At 39.1% G+C, this 19,328-nt stretch overlaps 1 protein-coding gene across 2 annotated transcripts in view; it reads left to right on the forward strand.

Annotated features, from left to right (window-relative positions):
• OXCT1 (3-oxoacid CoA transferase 1) overlaps positions 1 to 16,555 on the forward strand; it is a 132,305-nt gene extending 115,750 nt beyond the window's left edge. For both annotated transcript variants that reach the window (XM_004678348.2, XM_012721890.1), the window contains exons 15-17: positions 2,292 to 2,372; positions 6,802 to 6,903; positions 14,189 to 16,555. In XM_004678348.2, the coding sequence (XP_004678405.1) occupies positions 2,292 to 2,372; positions 6,802 to 6,903; positions 14,189 to 14,230 (225 nt within the window). In that variant the 3' untranslated portion in view covers positions 14,231 to 16,555. The remainder of the gene's footprint in view (positions 1 to 2,291; positions 2,373 to 6,801; positions 6,904 to 14,188) is intronic.
• The last annotated feature ends 2,773 nt before the right edge of the window (positions 16,556 to 19,328 follow it).

Raw genomic sequence — 19,328 nt, forward strand, 5'->3', positions numbered from 1 at the left:
AAAAAAACCCAAAATGTAAAAAAAAAAAAGACTTATTAAAAGAGTTGGCAAACACAGGGTTTCATACAGCTATCCAAACAATTAAAGGGTGATCACCATTAAACAAGTGAAGGAAAGTACTAAGGCCTTAAGTCAATCAAGAAGCTGGTGGGTTCCTATTCCTTCAACTAATAAACTATAGTGATGAAGGGGGGAGAAAGAGGAAAAATGGGGGAAAAGGTACAGGAGAGATTTAAGTGTTCAACAAGGTTATAATGAAATTAGCAAATAAGGGTATATTGAAATTAGGAGTCCTCAAGAAAGTCAAAGCAGAGAATTTTTACAGCTATTCTTTGTATTCATTTCTCTGCCTTTCTTGATTTTTCTTAAAAGAAAGATGTAGATTGATAAAAATGAACAAGACTTCACTAGCCCTAGGTGTTTGCACATAGATGCAACCTCTCTAAGTTTATTGTACTTTCAAGACATTTCATTTGATTCCTATTATGGTCAAGTAAGGGGAATCAAGACAGTGGACTCAAGAGAAATCTTCAGCACAAAGAATTAATTCAAGGGACCAAATGACTATTAAATCACAGAATTAAGATGAAAAACTAGGTTTTTGGGCACTTAATGTAGAGAGTGTTCCTTGCTACCAAACTACTCTGCATTTCTCTATTTGGGTTTATTTTTAAATGCAAGAACCTCAGCAATTGTTTCTCCTTTGTGAATCATTAATCTATGCAGCTGCCACGCCACATTGTAAGACTCAGCCAGGCATGGTTAGCACAGAGCACTAAAGAGGGAGTTAGTCATATTTCGGCTTCACAGCAAACCTATTGTTGAATATTGAGATTGTGACATTCTTTAATCTTTCTGCATCTCCTTTTTCACTTTTCTTGGTCTGTGTTAGTTTTTAGAACTACATGTGAACAGAGTCATCTAGCTACATTTTTCTCACTGCAGGGGCACACTTAGTGCCAGTTCCCAGATCAACCAAATGGTTTGCCCCCAAACGGGTGTTGTGTTATTAGCTTGGTGGGTCTTAGGACTTGTATTTAGATCATTTTCTGTGTCCTTGTATGTCCACTTGATATAGGAACTTATGAGCACCTAAAGAAATCCTGGCACATTGTAGAAAAGTTATATAAAGTTTGTATACCGCTCGCTAACATTTACTGAGCACTTGCTAAACACTAGATGCTTAAAGTTCATTGAAGCTTTACATGAAGCATAGGCGACAGGTGGTTGGGAGACTCAGGTACAGGACAACTGCACAGCTAGCACTGGCCAGCCTTCACAGCCAGGTCCTTGGGCTCTAGCCCATGCGCTGAAGCCCTGGGTTATATTCTCTGTGGAAGGGGTCTATGAAAGGTCTCTACTGGTAGGACACAGTTAATTCTGCCCATTGAAATTTATGATTCCTAAAATGAAGTTGTTTGTAAAATTCATGTAACTGCTTTCAAGCAAGATAATGTTCTTATTAAAAAATGAGAGGCAAGTAGGGGTTCCCTGCAGAAAATGTTCTCCAGAAGCCCACAGAGCATTCACTTTGTTCGGCATTTCTTGTGACATGCCTTGTTTGAGTTATAGTCAATGCAAAGAGACCCGGCAACTGTAAAAGTTTGAATTTTCATCATTAAATTCAGCTCTTTAATTAAGCTTCAGTGACACACAAGCTATCTTTGAATTCTGGAAAGAAAAACACATCATTAAAGGTAAAGGTATTATTTCTGTAGGTATACACTTTCTTATGAAGATCTAGAAACCTGTAACTGGTTACTAAAGGTCTAATGTCTATTCACTTTGTATGTAGTTAGCACCACTTTTAAAGAAATTAAAGGTATAGAATTTGTTTTTCTTTGGGAATCCATATAAGATTTCTCTTCCCATTCATTCATTCAAGTGAAATTGATTTTTGTGGAAAGGGGATATTATGCTTGTGTGTTCAGTCTACACTTCCTATCATGGGAAATGGTAGCTCAGGTTTGTCCAAGGAGCTATTTTCTGGAAGAGAAAAATAAGCAGGATACTAATGTGAAATTTCTCATCACACAGTATCAGATTTAAGACTTGAGAGGTCATATTGGGTATCCCAACTAACTTCTCCGTGCCTTAAACTATTCTTTTGACAGTCTCTCCAAATCAAAATTTATGGAACAGAAACTGTTTCTAGAAAGAAAGTGAAAACATAACTGTGCAAAGACTGAAAAACAGTCTGTCCTTGGGATATATTTTCTCTGATAGTTCCTGTTTGTCCTGTAGTTCTACCAATTCTAGATACAAATTGATTTTTTTTTCCTTTTAAATAGGGAAATGCTCATAAAATCATGGAGAAGTGCACATTACCTCTGACTGGGAAGCACTGCGTCGACCGCATCATCACTGAAAAGGTAAAGTGCCTCATTTCCGCTACTGTCTGCCACCACCTTTTATATTTATATGAATTGTTTATTTTTGAAAGTGTATTATGTTGATAGCCCTAAAATTAATTAAAAATATGGGTATCCTGAATAGGAAAATTCAGTCATTTAGTTGTACTAAATGTAGGATTCTTAACATGCACCTATTTGGAAATGTACCCAAACACACACAGCTGAGCTGCTGCCCTTGATAGCTTTGACAAGTGCGATATAATCAAAAGTTTTATGGGTCCTTATGTTTGGATTAGTGAGTTGCCTAAGTTGGATGATGGATACACAGTTAATATATTTGTCCTTCCTAACTATGTTCTTTTTTTTCTCAAGTCATAAACATATATTGTTGGATTTCTTTTTAGGGAACTCAGTCCAAAGTGAGTTTTAACCAGGTGGGTGCAAATAACAGCCTGGGTTTCACAGTGAACCAAGAGATCTAGTCTCTGGTCTTACAAGCTTTCCTCTTTATAAAGTGGATTTCAGAGCACTCTGGTCACTTCAGTGCTTCTCTAGCTTTCTTCTTCTTAAATGGGAATGTTGGACATTGATACAACTTGAGATCAGTATTTCTGACTGTCACCTTTCAGACAGATTCAAACCTAGAATGTGGATTGACATGATTCTTATAAGTGAGATAGGGTCGTATTATTTACACGATTCAGTATTCTGAATTTTGACAAACCACAAGACAGAATTATCTCTACGAAGGTTGAATGGTTGAGATTTTTTCTCTCAATGATTTTGTCCTTTTTGCTAAGGGCCATCGCAGTTATTTTAGGGCATTCACTATCTCACTGAAGAGCAGTAAGACTACATCCAAAAGCACCCTAACCTACCTTGAAATAGTTTAGGGAGCTCGCGATACTTTTCAGAAGCCATATTAAGGAACATTCTGTCCCAAATGGTGCCTTCCCCTTGGACTATTTAAGTGGAATCCCACAAATGAGATTTGTAAAGAAGAGCAAACAGATGAAAGGACAGACTATTCAGGCTACTCAGAGAGCAGTAGGTAGAACCATGCTGAGTGAGGGTACAACCTCAGGGCCAAGGATGAAAAGATTTTGAGGGGCCAAGTTATGGAGGGCGAATACGTTATTAAGAAACTTGGATCTCATCTGGAGGGCAGTGTGGAGCCCTGCAATGATTTGAAGTAGCTGGGAACACAGTTAATTAGATTTAGGTTGTAAAGAAAGTACTAGGGTAGGAGGAGGAGAGGTGAGACAGTGAGTTAGAAACTCCTTCAGTCATCTGGAAAGAAAAGTCAGGGTTCAGAATCACAGGACCGGAACATTGAGAAAGGCAGAGGTGAGTCCTGACTTTTCTGACTCGAGGGGAAGGTCGCCTTGTTGAAATCTTAATGAAGCCTGGGCTTAAGGCAGACACCATAAGGAACATTGAGAGGAGGGAAAGAATAGATTCAGTTGGGACATACTGGTAAGAGTTTCTTTAGTTAGCTGCACATCCAGCTGGGGACTTCCAGTAAATAATTGGAGACATGAATCTGGATTTCAGATAAGAATCCAGTATTAGAACAGACTTGTAGAAGTCACTAGCATATGGGGATAATTGAAACTTAGCTGAAGATGACACTAGCAAAATTGAGTAAACTGATAGGGAGGCAGCTTCACACAGAACTTTGGGTCCCTCAGGGAAAGGAGTGGAGTATATTTATCCCTGTGCTCAGTATTAGTGAGTGTTCAGTGAATATCTGTTGAGAGAATGAATGAAGTTGCAGTGGTTTAAAGGGCAACCAATGTATACAATCCTGGCATAGTTGACACGGACTAGAATTCCTTTTCAGTTCACTAGTAGGTAAAATCCCACTAGTTGTCATTTGAAAGAGGCTTTGGAAACATCACTCTGACTTCCTAGTTTTGTGTTGCTAGAATGAAGTTATGAATGATGGCTTCCTCACCAGCTCCTGGGCTGTGGTTAACTGCTTAATCTATAATGTAACTTTTTATGGTTATAGTAAAGTAACTTACTCATCTGTAAACCAAAGTAGTTGTTAGTCTTGTATTTGAACAATTGTTTGTAGCTTTTAGGTTTTACTTTCCATTTTTATCAAGTCTTTATGTTTTCTAACATTAAATGGAAATCTTCCATATATATCAAAGATAAATTTTCATCTTATTAATAAGATATTTGACTTTCAATATATGACCTTGAGAGTTTACTAGCATTTGATAAAGGTGTTTTTTTGCTTTTTTTTTTTTAAGTTTTATTTATTTATGCTTACAGAACTAGGGTACAGGCCATAGGTACAGGGGTGGTGAGAGGATTCACCAGAGACAGAGTAGGGAGCAGAACAGGCAGACTGATGAAGTACACTGTTGAGGGGAGCAGCGGGTGGGTTAGGAGAGGTCTGCTGCACCATGTGGATCACGTCTGGGGTGGGGATCGAACTTATGCCTAAGTGGCTTTAGCTTCTTAGTGCTGTGCCTTAACCTGCTGCACCACCAGGAAGGACCTGTTTTTTTTTTGTTTGTTTGTTTTGTTTTTTAAGGAATAAGTGAATTTGCCAAGGTTTTACTTCTCTGATCACCAGAGTCTTATGTTCATGATGCCATAGTTCTCTTTCCCCCAAATCCCTTCTCTGCCTATTCTTAATAACATGACTGAGAGTCTCATTTTATTTGTTCATGATCTATGGGAAACATCAGTATAAATCATTCTAGTACATTTCTTGCAAAGGAAAAGTATTCATTACTATTTTTTTCAATTGTCATTTTGGAATTAAAAATTTCTGATGCAACATGCAGACCTGATAACCATCTTTCCCTTCTCAAAACACATATTTCTGCCAAAAAAAAAATTAGGAACATAAAAATGTGTAAATAAAATGAAACTTTGCTAAAATATTGCCTCCTAAATTTATATCTTCCCTAGTAAAACCAACTGGGATAACTGTGATTTCATTAAACTGAGAATGCAAGTATCATGAGTCACTTTAATAACTGGTTCTTGGGGGAAAATATCAATCAGCTGTAGACAAGAACCATTTCAGGGGTTTGCTTTGCATTCACATATATGTGACAATAATTTAAACCATTAACGAGAAAAAGAGCACAGTTGTTTGGGATCCCTGCTGAGTTACAGGCCAGCTGGTGGGTGACCCAAGTACACGTGTTAATGTGTTTGCCCTGTTTAACAACCCCGGGAAGTGTTTGTGAAAAGACACTTTCACTAGCGTTTACATGGTTAGTGTGTGGTGAAGCTGGAATTCTGTCCTGCTCAGAACCCAGGGTTCTTTCCAGTACAATTTGCTATGGAAGTGTGTTTAACGATCATAAGATAGGGTTTGGCTTCCTAGGTAGTTCTTGATCTGGCAAGTAGTAGTTACAATCAGTCCAGTGCAGAAGGGAGATTTGGGAGACACTTAAGCCAGAGAAGGTACAGTGCATGCATCCTAGGGGACAACCAACAACACCAATGGGGTTGGGCCAGAGGGAAGCAATTTGGGCTCTTAGGGGTGCAACTTCACACCTGCAGACAATCTGCCTTAAGTCAAGTATTCTTCCTCCTCCCACTGGTAGTTTCAGAGCAGAATCCCAGTGACCGTCTGCAAATGTTTTGAAGTATCCTTGTATTGAAAATCATATTAAATGACTGCTGGCATGGTCTACTCAAGTTGTCACATTTCTCAGTGTGAAGTTTCGTGTTCTGAGTCCCATACAGGAGGTTGCAGCCATCTGATAAGGTCAGGCTCTCCCTGTGGGCACGGCACCACGGTGCTATTGAGAGTGTCATGCTGGACTGTGGAGGCCATGCAGCCACCTCACCCTTGTCCTGCACCCAGACATCTTATTTGATGTGCCTGGGAGGGACAGTGTCACGCTCTCCTTGTGGACCTGTTTGTTTTCAGAAGACTTGAAGGGAAAGTTTGCACTGAGAGTCTTTCGGGGCCAGGACAGGTGGCCTTTTTTAATGACTTGTAATCACTTCAGAGCTCCTCTGGGTTCCTGTAATTTTTTATCCAGCAGCATTGACCTACTTTTCCTCCCATTATCTCTGTTCTTTCACCTTCCAGCTACCTCCTCCTTCCTTTTTTTCCTCCCTTCTTTCCCCCAAATCACTATTAACTAAGTGACCTTTTGCGAAAAGTGTTACACTTCACAAAAGTAGTTAAACCAAAATGATTACTGTGGTAGCAAGTACCATCAGTAGTTGACACGTTTCTTTTCTGGCCTCAGTAGTGCTCTACGTCCATTGGCTGGTGAGGGAGTTGGCATTTATTCTCACCCAAATGTAAGAGTTACAGTTGACATTTTTTCATTGCTGATTTTCAGAATCTTTTGTCCTGGGTCCTGTCTGTTTTTTAGAACTTGATAGGTTATTTCTGTTTTGTGTTATAAAATAATTACTGTGGTAGAAATTGTCATTGTTATTATTTTCACTCTGACAGGCTGTGTTTGACGTGGACAGCAAGAAGGGGCTGACTCTGATTGAACTCTGGGAAGGTCTGACGGTGGATGACATCAAGAAGAGCACGGGGTGTGATTTTGCTGTAAGTGTTTCTGCGAACAAATCCAGCCACTTGTCCTATATCAGGGGCTTGATTAATGGGTGTTTACAGGACATGAACCATTAATTTGTGATCATTTTTGGAGTTGACCTTTGCTGAGAACAGGAGTGGAAGGGAGGGTGCCCCCAGATGAAAGCAGGTGGGGGAGCAGGAGTTGGGGCTCTGACTCACAGGCCGGTGTTTGGCTCCAGAATCAGAAGCAGGAGGGGGAGGAACCACTAGGAGCTGCTGGAAACAGGGTTGAACTTGAACCCTGAGTTAACTCTGTGAAGTCCCTTGAAATCCTCTGGGATTTCCTGCCAGCCATGATTCAAGTGGATTTACTATGAAATGTGCTATACATGGAGAAATAATACTTCTTTTATTTATCTTAAAATATTTTTATTAATTATGCATACAGAACTAGGTAACAGGCCAGAGATGCAGGGGGCTGAGAGGATTCACCAGACACAGAGCGGGGAGCAGAACAGACAGATTGCCTGAAATACACTGCTGAGGGGAGCAGTGGGAGGGTCAGAAGAGGTCTGCCTCACCACATGGGTCACCTCCCTGGCGGGGGATCCAGCTTGTGCTGCTATGGCTGCTAGAGCTTCATAGTGCTGCACTTTAACCCATTGCACTACCAGGAGGGCCAGTAATACTACTTTTAAATGCATCTAATGGAGATGACTTAAGAATTTCTCTTGGATTAACTTCTGTGCCTGATAATTTCATACGTTAAACATATTAGGATATTGGCTTTCTGATCCCACCAGGTTTATAGTCTCAAAATAGGTGTGTCCTGCAGCTAGAGAAAAAACTTTGTGCATAAAAATTCAGATTTACAAGTGAATAAGTACATCACAGGAGTATCCATTTAAGAAATTCCCAAATCCTTTTAGCTCATTAAAACAAAGAAGCTAATACTGTCATATAAATAATTGCTCTTTAACAAATCATTGGTAAACTATATAATGGGGGTTAAGAAGATGGCTCATTCTACTTGAAGTGAATCAAAGTAGAGATAGTATCTCTGAAGAAATAAAAAAAGAATTGCTTCTTATATAACTTTTTAAGAAAAGATCTACTAGTTAAAATGAAATAAGAAGAGGAATAATTTATGCTGAGAAGAAATTTTGTAGCTATCCATCCTGGAGAAAGTAATTTCATAAAGCAGCTTTGATACATCACACATAAATTTCATACATTCTTCCTTAGGTTCTACCTGCTTAGCAGGTACCTATCAATGCAGAGCAAGTTTCTGTAAAAATAATTTGGTTGCATAATTCATTGTCCACATGTAACTGTTTCTTACTGTATGAAGAAGGTCTTTGTCTATTAACCTTCTTGAATTTCCCTTTGGAAAAAAGAAGTTTGCCAGCAACACTTTGTGAGAAAAGCACATCTTTAATTAGCTTTTCAATAACCTCAGAGAAAAAAGTAGGATTTGTTTATACTTTAACTATTTAGAATTTCTCACAGCAGTGATAAAAGTAAACAGTTCTTATGTAGTCAACTCTTTGTTATTTATTTACCTTATTGCGGTAGCATTTCTGAGGTCCTCAGAATATTCAGTTCTCTGCTGCAAAAGAGAATGAAAAGGAAGATCTCATTGATATCTACTTTTTTTTTTATTCATAGAAGCTCAGGAATGGAAAAGGTGGATTTTTAAAAAATATTATAGTAGTTTATTTTTACACCATTTTGTGCCTTTTCCCATCTCAGTTGTAATCCCCGTGGGCTTCCCAAAAGGTGGATTTTTTTTTTAAAGTGCTAATTTGCATATCTAAATACATTGAAAAATATCTCTATGGGTTTTCTTTTATTATAGTACCATCTCCTTCTCTCTCTCTCTCTCTCTCTCTCTCTTTTTTTTGACACTGACATGTAATTTTATTTCCTTCAAATTAGGCTGTTGAGATGAAATGTTAACTTGTACGTCAATGTTGTCCTGAAAATGATATCAGTTGAACCATCATGACAGAAGACCTAGCTTTTGAGGAACTGATGTTCAGTGGCATCTCATTACACTCTTATAGATGAAATTACATAGAGCAAGTTGTTTCTCTGTAGGGTTAGGTCTGGAGTGCTCTGCTTAATAACTGGGTTATCAATGAGGTATATTTTGAAATGTATTTGCCTTAAGGAGTGTGTCTCATTTCATAATTCAGAAAACATCCCATGTTATTATTTCTGGATAAGTAGCATTTTAATCTATGGAACTCTGTACTAGTTATTCAAGATTTCAACTTGAGAAAAGTAACCCAATCTTGAACATATACTTGGCAATGAATATTCTAGAAGGATTCTTGCATGGCGAACAAAAGAAAATGAAGCTCTAGGTCAAGATAATTGTGAAAATGTCTTAGTGAAAATCCTATGTGCCCAAGCTTATGGTCAATGAATGGGCAAACTATGGATATAAACCGACTGGAAGAATATTGGCCATTTCAAAGACAAAAAGTTAAACCATGATAGTATCAGGTAATAGGACATGACAAAATTGTGGTTTCAGGGTACTTTTTAAAAAATAGTTTTTTGTGGCCCTCCTTGGTAGCACTGAGAAGCTAAAGCCACTTCAGCATGAATTTGATCCACACCCCAGAGGTGACCTACATGGCGTGGCAGACCTCTCCTGACCTGCCTGCTGCTCCCCTCAGCAGTGTGCTTCGTCAGTCAGCCTGTTCTGCTCCCCACTCTGTCTCTGGTGAATCTTCTCACCGCCCCTGCACCTCTGGCCTGTACCCCAGTTCTGTATGCATAAATATATATACCTTTAAAAAAAAAACCTCTTAAAAAATAGTTATTTTGCAAAAGTCATTCACTTGCACAAAAGGAAAACTTTATAAGAGTGTCCCCCTCATTGTTTTGGGAAGACCTATTTATTCTCTTTGTTTTTGAGGAGAAAGGCATAATAACATACTTTTGTGTTTACTGTGTCATCTCTGGACACCTCCCATAAATGACCTTTCCTTTCTTTCTACCCACTGCCCATGCCCATTGTTTAAACTGAGGTGGTTTTAGATGGTAACTGAAGCTACTTGGAGGAGCTGCTTAGTCTTACAAGGGTCTCTCCCAGGTATCCCAACAGTATACAGGGTGTTATTAAACTTCTTTTTGGCTTTTTCTCTTTGTAGAAACAGAAATAATGGTTTTGTTGACATTATTTGGGCATTTTTTTTATTACTATTTGGGCATTTTTAATTGCTAAAACTCTCCTACATAGCACATTACATTTAGCAACAAAAATATGTGGGGAAAAAAATGTGTCCTTTAAACATAACCTGAAACTTAACAAAAATTTAAAAGCAAGAAAATTGTAATGAATTATTGTCCTGATTCTGTGGCAGTGTGGCAGCAGAACTTTCCCATTCAATTTAATAGTAAAGTCTCTTAAGAGTCATTTACGCCTGGTACGCCAAAGGAGGCTGTGGACATTTTGTCATAGAAATGCAAATAGTAACTATATTTCTGAACCTTCAGCACATTTCCAAAATAAGATTTTGGGTCAGGGATAGTTCACAGCAAGAAAGGCCAACCCCTAATGCACAGAGACCTGTTTCTCATGTTTACTCTCTTCCAGTATACGACTGCTGTAAGGAAAGAGGTCTTATGTTTCTTAGGAACTGAATTCTGAATCTACTGAGAGAGACAAAGGAGAGGCTACGATCTAGTGAAGGCGAAAGAGGATGGGCTTAGGTGTGCAGCCACAGAGGGCTCCGGGATAAGAACCCCAGAAGTAGAGACCTCAGCAGCCAGCTTTGGCGTTACAGGGGAAGCACAGGCCTCCTGCTCGGTTTCCTGTCTGTGTTCTGAGTCTCCTTCCACAGGCTGAGAGCAAAACAGAGCAGGAGCACCGTGCGGGAAGGGTGATCCCATGTGGAAGCAAGTTGGGCTGAATTTCCCAGGCCCCAGTTCCTCTGCCCAAATCAGTTGAATCATGCAGGGAAACATGAGGGGCCAAGGTGCCTCTGGAGTAGGTGTCCTTCCACAGGGGAGGTGGAGATGGCGCGCCCCCCAGCGCCGCTGGCTGGCAACAGCAGGTGTTCTTGCCATCCTCTGCTCAGGCGTGATGGCTGTGCTCAGGGTTGGTTAACTGTCGTCCTTTTATACTGCCTCCCTACATCCTTAAGACTAAGGAGGCCTTTAGCCTACTTTTCTCCCATGGCCTCAGAGTTTGAAAAATCTGTCTCTCAAATATGTATCGAGTAATAATTCATTTTCAAAGAGTCAAACTGATTTTACACATTTCCTTATATGAGAGCTGTGACAAGCAAAGGAAAATGTCAAACTTCTTTATTTTTGGCTATATTTATATCACTCGATGTGTCACTGCCATTTACATAATGGGCCACAATAAAGAGAAAGGAAAGGTGACATCCCACCAGCTAACCTCTGTTGTCCCCAAATATCTTTTTTTTATTTTAAAGATTTATTTATTTATTCATATAGAACTGGGGTACAGGCCAGAGATGCGGAGGGTGAGAGGACCCACCAGAGACAGAGTGGGAAGCAGAGTAGGCCGACTGACAAAGTACACTGCTGAGGGGAGCAGCGGGCGGGTCAGGAGAGGTCTGCCGCACCATGTGGTCACCTCCAGGGCAGGCGGGGATGGAACTCATGCGGAAGTGACTTAAGCTTCCTAGTGCAGCGCTTTAACCCGCTGCGCCACCAGGGAGGGCCCCCAAATATCTTTTTTCACTAATAAGTGAATTTAGTTGGTTATTCATTTCTTTTCTGTTGCAAGCCTAAGTTACCATATATTTCTGTGGACCTTTTTGGAAACAGGATATTTCTTTCTGGTTTCAGCTTTTAATTAAAACGTTTAAAATTTAATTCATGCTTGAACATTGTGTGTTAGACCTTTGTGATTATTTATTAAACACCTACAGTGAGTCCTATATTGAGGTATTAAATGTGGCTAAAATAAAATAGATTGGTATAATTTCTACTCCCAAGGGCTTTTGGGCTTTTAGGTATATTCCAGGCAGGAATATACATATACTACCCATGGCAAAAAGTTTACAATAAGAATATTGCTTATGTGTATGTTTACAGTGGAATCTGAAAATGCTAGCTGCAGATATTTTTTGTGAAATGATACATTTATATTCTCAACTTCTATTATGAACTGGCATCATACAGAATTAAGCAGTATACTCTTGGGATTTCAGTTGTCTGTGATGACAAATCACGGGTTTATCTTTTATGCTTCAATCACAGAGTCTCGAGCTTAACCTGTAGATCACCGTGGCAGGGTAATCTGCTTTGGCTTGCGTGGTCTTACATTGTTGATGAGACTCTGAGAATACAGAATGAAAAATAGTGATTTAGTAGATCTTTTTCATTACAAAAATAGACAGGCCCAGTCAGTGGACATAAAGGTTCAACTTCTTTTCTGATAAAAGTGAGTTCTCTACACTGAGGGTATAAGTGATACTAAGAAGTCAAATAGTGTTGACATGATGAGGAAAAGGGTCAGATGTTTAGTTTAAAATATTCAGGTATCCCGTTTCCTTTTAAAGGAGATATTATCAAACATCTATTAGAAATGATCTGTTTTCAAAAAAAGAAGAGCTTTACTTCATTAAGTTATTTCCTTATTTAATTTTTTAAATAAGGTTGCCTGTGAGACACAATTTTTAAATACTCAGAGCTCGTGTATCTTTTATTCTTTTCTGTAGAATTGAAGCCATCTATGCAAATGTGGGCTGTGACTTACATCAATTATATGTCTCATTTTTGTATATTACCATGCACCTGCTTTTAGAACTAGCATGTGCAGATGAACCCTCATTTATCCTAAACTATATGCTAGGCCATACTGATTTTCTTTTTTTCCCCCAAAGGTTTATTTATTTATGCATACAAGAACTGCTATGTAAGCCAGAGGTAGGGGATGGTGAAAAGATTCACCAGAGGGAGTGGGGAACAGAACAAGGAGATCTGCTGAAATATACTGCTGACAAGAGCAGTGGGTGAGACAGGAGAGGTCTGCTGCACCATGTGGGTCAGCTTCCTGGCCTACTGGGTTCAAACTTGTGCTGCAGTGGCTGGCGATAACTTGCTAAAACAGTGCCTTTAATCCCTGTACCACCAAAGAGACCCTGATTTTATTTTTCTTGTCACATCAGTCTTTAGTAGAAAAATGTTCATTATGAAGGGTTAATCAGAAATGATTTATAAGTGAATGAAAAATATTTAACCTCACTAAGGCCAAGTAACTTCCTGTTCCTTCTGTTTTTTAATACTGACTTACATCTATTAGAAACCCTTTTTGTAGTACTTTGAAACTTACCCACTCATTCTATTCACTTGTTGATTGATTTCACAAAATGTTGACTTTATTCTAGAAAGTAAGATATCACTTAAGGGCATTTCAATTTCTAATTCCTTGAGGGAATCAAAAATATCACCTAAATTAAAAAAAAATCCTTTTAATTAAAATTAATATTTCCTGCTCTGTTCTCTCCCTGGGCTGTTACTTACTACAATACTTATTTGTCAAGATGGATGAAGAAATAGGTAGCTTGACATCATCCTTGAAAGATCTGTCAAAAATGAATCTCAACCATTTAGACTTAGGTTTCTCCTTCCACCAGCCCTACCACTGAGTGAGGATCTGTCCTCATTTTCCTCTACTTGAAGACTCCCAGGAATATTTTTGCTGTGTTTAGTGAACATAGTTAGGACAACATTTAGTGTTCTAACATTTAGAGAGTGCTACTCTCTCCGTTTTGGATGGCTTGGAATCTTCTTGCTACCCTTTTTTCATTTTCATTCTGATTTTGACCTTTCTGATAAGATTTGTCATTGATTCTACCTTACTATATTAATATAATCTATTAATCCAGAGACTAGCTAGTGTCTCTCACCAAAATAGACTGGGTCTATTTTTTAGGATTTTGAGGACTTTTGAATCTTGTATCTTACTCTGTCTCTGTTTTGAGTGAAATCTCACAGGCTTCAATCTTGTTAAGCAGTGATCCAGTCAGTAGGGAGTATGGTTACCTGGACCCTTTTTCTGTGTCCCATGCCAGTCTTAATAATCCTCAATTTAGGAGCTCTAATACAAGGAGGTTGAAAACTATTGATTGTACAAAATATAAATAGAAAAGGAGTTCTCTTCTCAGTGATTAAAATTAATGTGATTCAAAAAATATCTCAGTGATAGGAAATGAGACTACAGGTAATGTCCAAAGTGAGGCTCCCTGTTGCCTGCATCATTCAAGTATGGGGAATCATGAAGTTTTTCATAATTTGATTACTTTTTTCTCTCTTTTACCAGGTTTCACCAAAACTCATGCCAATGCAGCAGATCTCAAGTTGAAATGTGGGCTAGACATTTGACCCTGGCTGTTTGTTTTTCCTTTTAACCACGTAAGGTTTCACTGAAAGGGCATCAGTCACCATAACTGTATATTTAACAAGCGGGTTTCAACTAATTTTCTTCTCACATCTGATGCTTCATATAGCTGTATAATTTTCCCCCACCAAGGGTGCTGTGACATTTTAATGAAAAACAGAAAAAATAGACACGATCATTTTATTTGTTCTAAAAGTGCTAAGATGGTTATCTTTGCAATTGGTGCTCACATTCTATTTATCTTTGCCTTCTACTGTGTGTACTGAATAATGTGCAGTTTATACCAAAATGGGCCCTTAGAAAAAGTTTTATTGATGTGCTTTTGCTCATAACTAATTCATGACATGTAGAAAATCAGAATGAGCGGAAAAATAGCTCCACCCAGATATGCACGAGGCAACACTTCCTTAGTTCAGGACAATAACATATATTTGAATTTTGACTAGGAGAAATGTTGTCTTAATGCCTCTGACTTTTCTTTTGGAGCCTTGATTTGTGATTAGAGATCTTGTTCTCTAAAGCATATCTTCTCCGCCCACAATTTTTGTAACTAAATACATGCCCCAGAAGGCACACAGGAATATGTCTGACTGAAGAGAGATAACTGGCTCGTGGGAGAGGGACCGAAGGATGTAGGGTCTCTTGGTGCTGACATCCCACCAGAAAGTTGCCTTTATAATCCAACCAACCACCCAGTCATCTGTGCTCTGCCAAAGAATAAGGTTTATTATACAAACAAAGTCTAAATATGACTCATCTATCAATTTTCTCATTTTAAAACAGTGCAGTATGGGAATGTACCTAGAAGGATCCTTAAGTGTCTTTCTCTAAATCATTGAGGCCAGTAAGCTGCTTGTACAATAACTCCTTTCAAGCCAAAGAGTTGCTGTGGGGTAATTTGTCATGAATCCATAGTCACAATGACAGCAAAATTTTGTTTTGTTTTTAAAGATTCCTTTCAGGCTAACTTATTTTTGCTCAGAAAAAGTTCTTAAACATCAAATCCCTTCTCCTGTGGAACAGTGTTTCTCTCCCTTTAACAATGTATTTTTAACTCAGTTTTATCTGGGTAGGGGAAATAATGATAAACAAAGCCAGGATCTGAAGAGTAGTTAGAAAATAATTGTTAGAAAATAAGCATGGTGAATTGGGTTTTGTAAGGAACTGCTCTACAGCAGTTCCTCCATTCCCAACGGTTACATGGGGAATTGCCTCAGAAAACATCCTGGGCTTGAGGGGAGAGAAGCCTAAGCACTCTGCAGCCAAGCCAGTGAGCTGTCCTTCCTGACAGAGGTAGGTGTAGTGTGATGTAACAGAGCACTCATCTAGCCCTAAGTACAGCTCTTTCTGAACTGAAAGAGTTATTTACTGATATTCCATCCCAGTAAACCCATGGTATGTTGACAGAAGCTTAGGTTGGAATGCGTTGAGTCCTCCTAAGCTACCAAACATTATAACTTAGCCTAGCTACTACTCTAAACTGGCTCGGAACATGTATGTTAGCTGACAGTTGAGCAAAATAATCTAACACAAGCCTATTTTACAATAAAGTGGTAAATAGCTCTTTCAGTTTAGTGAATGTTAGCCTGAACTTGAATACCAATATGGTTTTGTATCCTGTGATCTCGTGGTTGGTGGGGAGCTACAGCTCACTGCCCCCAGCCAGCATCATGAGAGAGGCTCGTACTTCATATCACTAGCCTACCCAAGGAGCAAAATTAGAGACTTAAAATATGTTTGCTACTGAGAATGTGTCATTTTCACACCACTATAAGGGTAAAAAAAAAAATCCTAAGATGAGCTGTCCATAAGTCAGGAATTGTGGGTACAGGAATTTATGTGTTTCTAGGTGACATTTGTCACTGAAATGCATCTTCTCTTCAGGTACAATTACAGTGTTGCATTATGTACAGAATTAAATGGAAGAGTGAGATTTTTTTGTGAATTGTATACTGCATATGAGAGTCTTTCTGACTAGCTGCATGGCCTAAAACATCCTCTCCTTATACTGATAAAAAAAAGGACTCTTTCTGGAAGTCGTGAGGTCAGGAGAGTAATATATATCTGCTCGAGTTATGATTTGGAAAAATGTATGTTATTGATGGTAGTGGTAGCTGTACTTTCAAATTTACTTGCTTATCATTCCAGTCTGCTACTTTAAGAAATTATGATTCTAAGAGTGTGCCTAATCTTGAGTAGCAAACCTAAGTAGATGACTTTATATTGTTGATTAAAGAGTGTCATGATGTTACAGAGGCATTAAAAAATACAATAAATGTTCCAAATTGATATAGATTGGTGTGGTTGTCCTTTTTCTCACTTGGGAGTGTCATGTATGACCCAACATGGGAATAATACCGCAGAGATTTGTGGAATGGTCAAGAATAAATAATCAGCTTATAACAGCGTTTCTAAAAACGTTCCTGTCCTTTATGTCTTCCCCAAGAAAAGATACTATCCTTCATAAAAGAGCAAATGAAATGTTTACCTAAATGAATTTTGCATTTTCTTCTCACAGCCAGTTATTTGTCCATAACAATCGATTGTCCTAGGCTTTATTTGTTCATGCTTTTGTTTTTGTCTAATATATCTCTTAGATATGCCTGCATTAGTGATGCGTAGTGTTTGCTTGTATTTTGAAGCAGTCTCGTTATAGCCTGCCCAGCCTTTGTGTCACCACTGTGGTAAGAGCCGACTCCCTGGTCAAGAGGGTGGCTGTGCCCTGAACACACGCCCTTTTGACAGCTCTTTTCTGGTTGGACATGTTGGATAGATGACCTAGACAGTAAGTCAGGCTACTTCTTCCCTTTTTAAAAACTGGAAATGAGAGAAAAGCAAAATTTCTTATTCCTAGTAACCAAGCCCTCAAATGTGTCTGGCAGCAACACCCCATATTCCCCTACATGCACATATACCCCACCAGCTGAGCTCCATTTGGAGGAAAGAAGCTGAAACTTAAGCACACTGAGCTGGAGGGGAAGGAGCAGCCTGGTGGCATTTGGGTTCCTGGTTCTGGATGTGCCCAAGACCAACTTCCCTCCTGCCGGGCTCTACATGAGCCATGAGTCTCCCTTTGACTTGATTTGCAATAGAAGTATGAACTCAGACAGCCTTTGACGTACTTGAGTTGTGGGAGGAACCTGTCCCCGACAATAGCTTTTTCCCCCCTGATTATGTTTATTGATGTAAAGTTGGTATACAGCATTTGTTTATCAGGTTGTAGATGCAAATCTCTACAAAATGTATGTTTTCACACCATGCCTACCACTAAAACCTTTCATTTTTCTACGTCTATGCTATCTTCCCACATAGGACATATGGAACACCAAAGTGAGTTAAAGCATGAATATTTTTTAAAAAGTGACATCATCTGAATGCACAGCTATGTGACTTGCACTTGAGTTACCTCTTTTCATATTGTTAGACATGTCCAAAAGGTGCCTTTCACACGTCACAGTGCAAATCCATGAGGTGATGCCTGTATCAATCTACATGCTGCACAGAAAAGGCAATTACTTTTCTCCCTCAAAGCCAGAAACACAAATGACATTTCATTGTGGGCATTAAATATGCTTGATGCTCATGGTCATTATTACCCTTAATGGGGGACTGCTCTGGATGGTCTACTTGGGAAGGACCTCAAGCTCTTTGGTATCATGATGAAACTTGGGTCATAGAAAAGACTCTTTTCACTGACAAACTGTGGGACCCCAGATATCCAACACAGTCATTTTAGACCCTTTGCTCATTCCTTGGTATTCCAACACTTGCCTTTTAAAGTTCTTAAGAGGTAATCAGACACCCATCCCATAACTCTTGTATAAGCCTAGTATTCCCTCTGAAACTCCTATCTCTTGGATATAGGTAGAACCTCCCACTTTGTGTTACTAGGGTTGAAGTGGCAATAGGCCTCTCCAACTCTTCTCCATAAACACTCCTTTACCTCCAATCCTTGTATGGGTGAATCCTTGTAAGCAGCACTGTCTGACTGTCTCTCAGCTAGACATTTTAGAATATGTGCATAAATGGCCTCACTTTGGAATGGAGCAGCGCCTGTTATGCATGTTTTGTTTGTTTGTTTAAGATTTATTTGTGCATACAGAACTGGGGTACAGACGAGAGGTGCAGAGGCGCTGAGAAGATTCATCAGAGGGGAGCAGAACAGGCAGATCGATGAAGTACACTGCTGTGGGGAGCAGCAGGCAGTTCAGGAGAAGTCTGCTGCGCCATGTGGGTCACCTCTGGGGCAGGCGGGGATCAAACTTATGCTGAAGTGGCCTTAGCTTCCTAGTGTTGTGCTTTAACCCGCTGCACCACCACGGTAGGCCTGTTCTGCATGTTTTAACATCTTGTATATTAACCCACAATGGTAGATTCCCAAAGATGCTTATTAAATCAGGTTGCTAGTTGAAAACGTGAGTTAATCATAGGCCAAGTATGAGGATTTCCCTCAACTAAGTACCTAGGTAATACTTCTAAGGAAGGGGTAGGGAAGGAAAGTGGAAGAAACAGGAAGTGGAATCTGGAGTTTGTAACACAGGATCAGAGTCTTGTGATAATCATCTACATTTGTTTAGCATCTTATAGTTTGCAAATCACCTAGAATATGTGAGCTAGCTTATTTCATTTTCACAGTAATCTGACAGGGAGACATCATTACCATCATTAATATTAATGTCATTAGTCTAAGAGAAGTAATGTCCATTCATTTTTTAATCAAATTAGCCTTTCAGGGCTAATTTTGGATTTTGCCAAGGTAGTCAATGAGACATGAATTAAATCTCCTGAATAGAATGGGATTTGTTGCTCTCTAGTAAGCTATAAAGCAGAGTCCCAAGCCATTAAACCTAATGAGCCAGGTCTTCAAGTTTTGTTCTCCTTGTCCACACAATTGTGAACAATCAGTTTATAAGGAAATGGGTAGTTCTTAAAAATAAAAAAAAGATAATGGCAATTGCTAGGCACTATTTCCCTGTGGAACACTTGCAGTTTACCGGTCTGCCCACTTGAAAGATCCTATGCAGGCAATGAAAGGTCTGAACGTTCCAGCAAGAGTGGCTGG

The sequence above is a fragment of the Condylura cristata genome, unplaced genomic scaffold, assembly GCF_000260355.1.
Source record: "Condylura cristata isolate star-nosed mole 26May11 unplaced genomic scaffold, ConCri1.0 scaffold00007, whole genome shotgun sequence".
In the NCBI taxonomy this organism is placed as follows: Eukaryota; Metazoa; Chordata; class Mammalia; order Eulipotyphla; family Talpidae; genus Condylura; species Condylura cristata.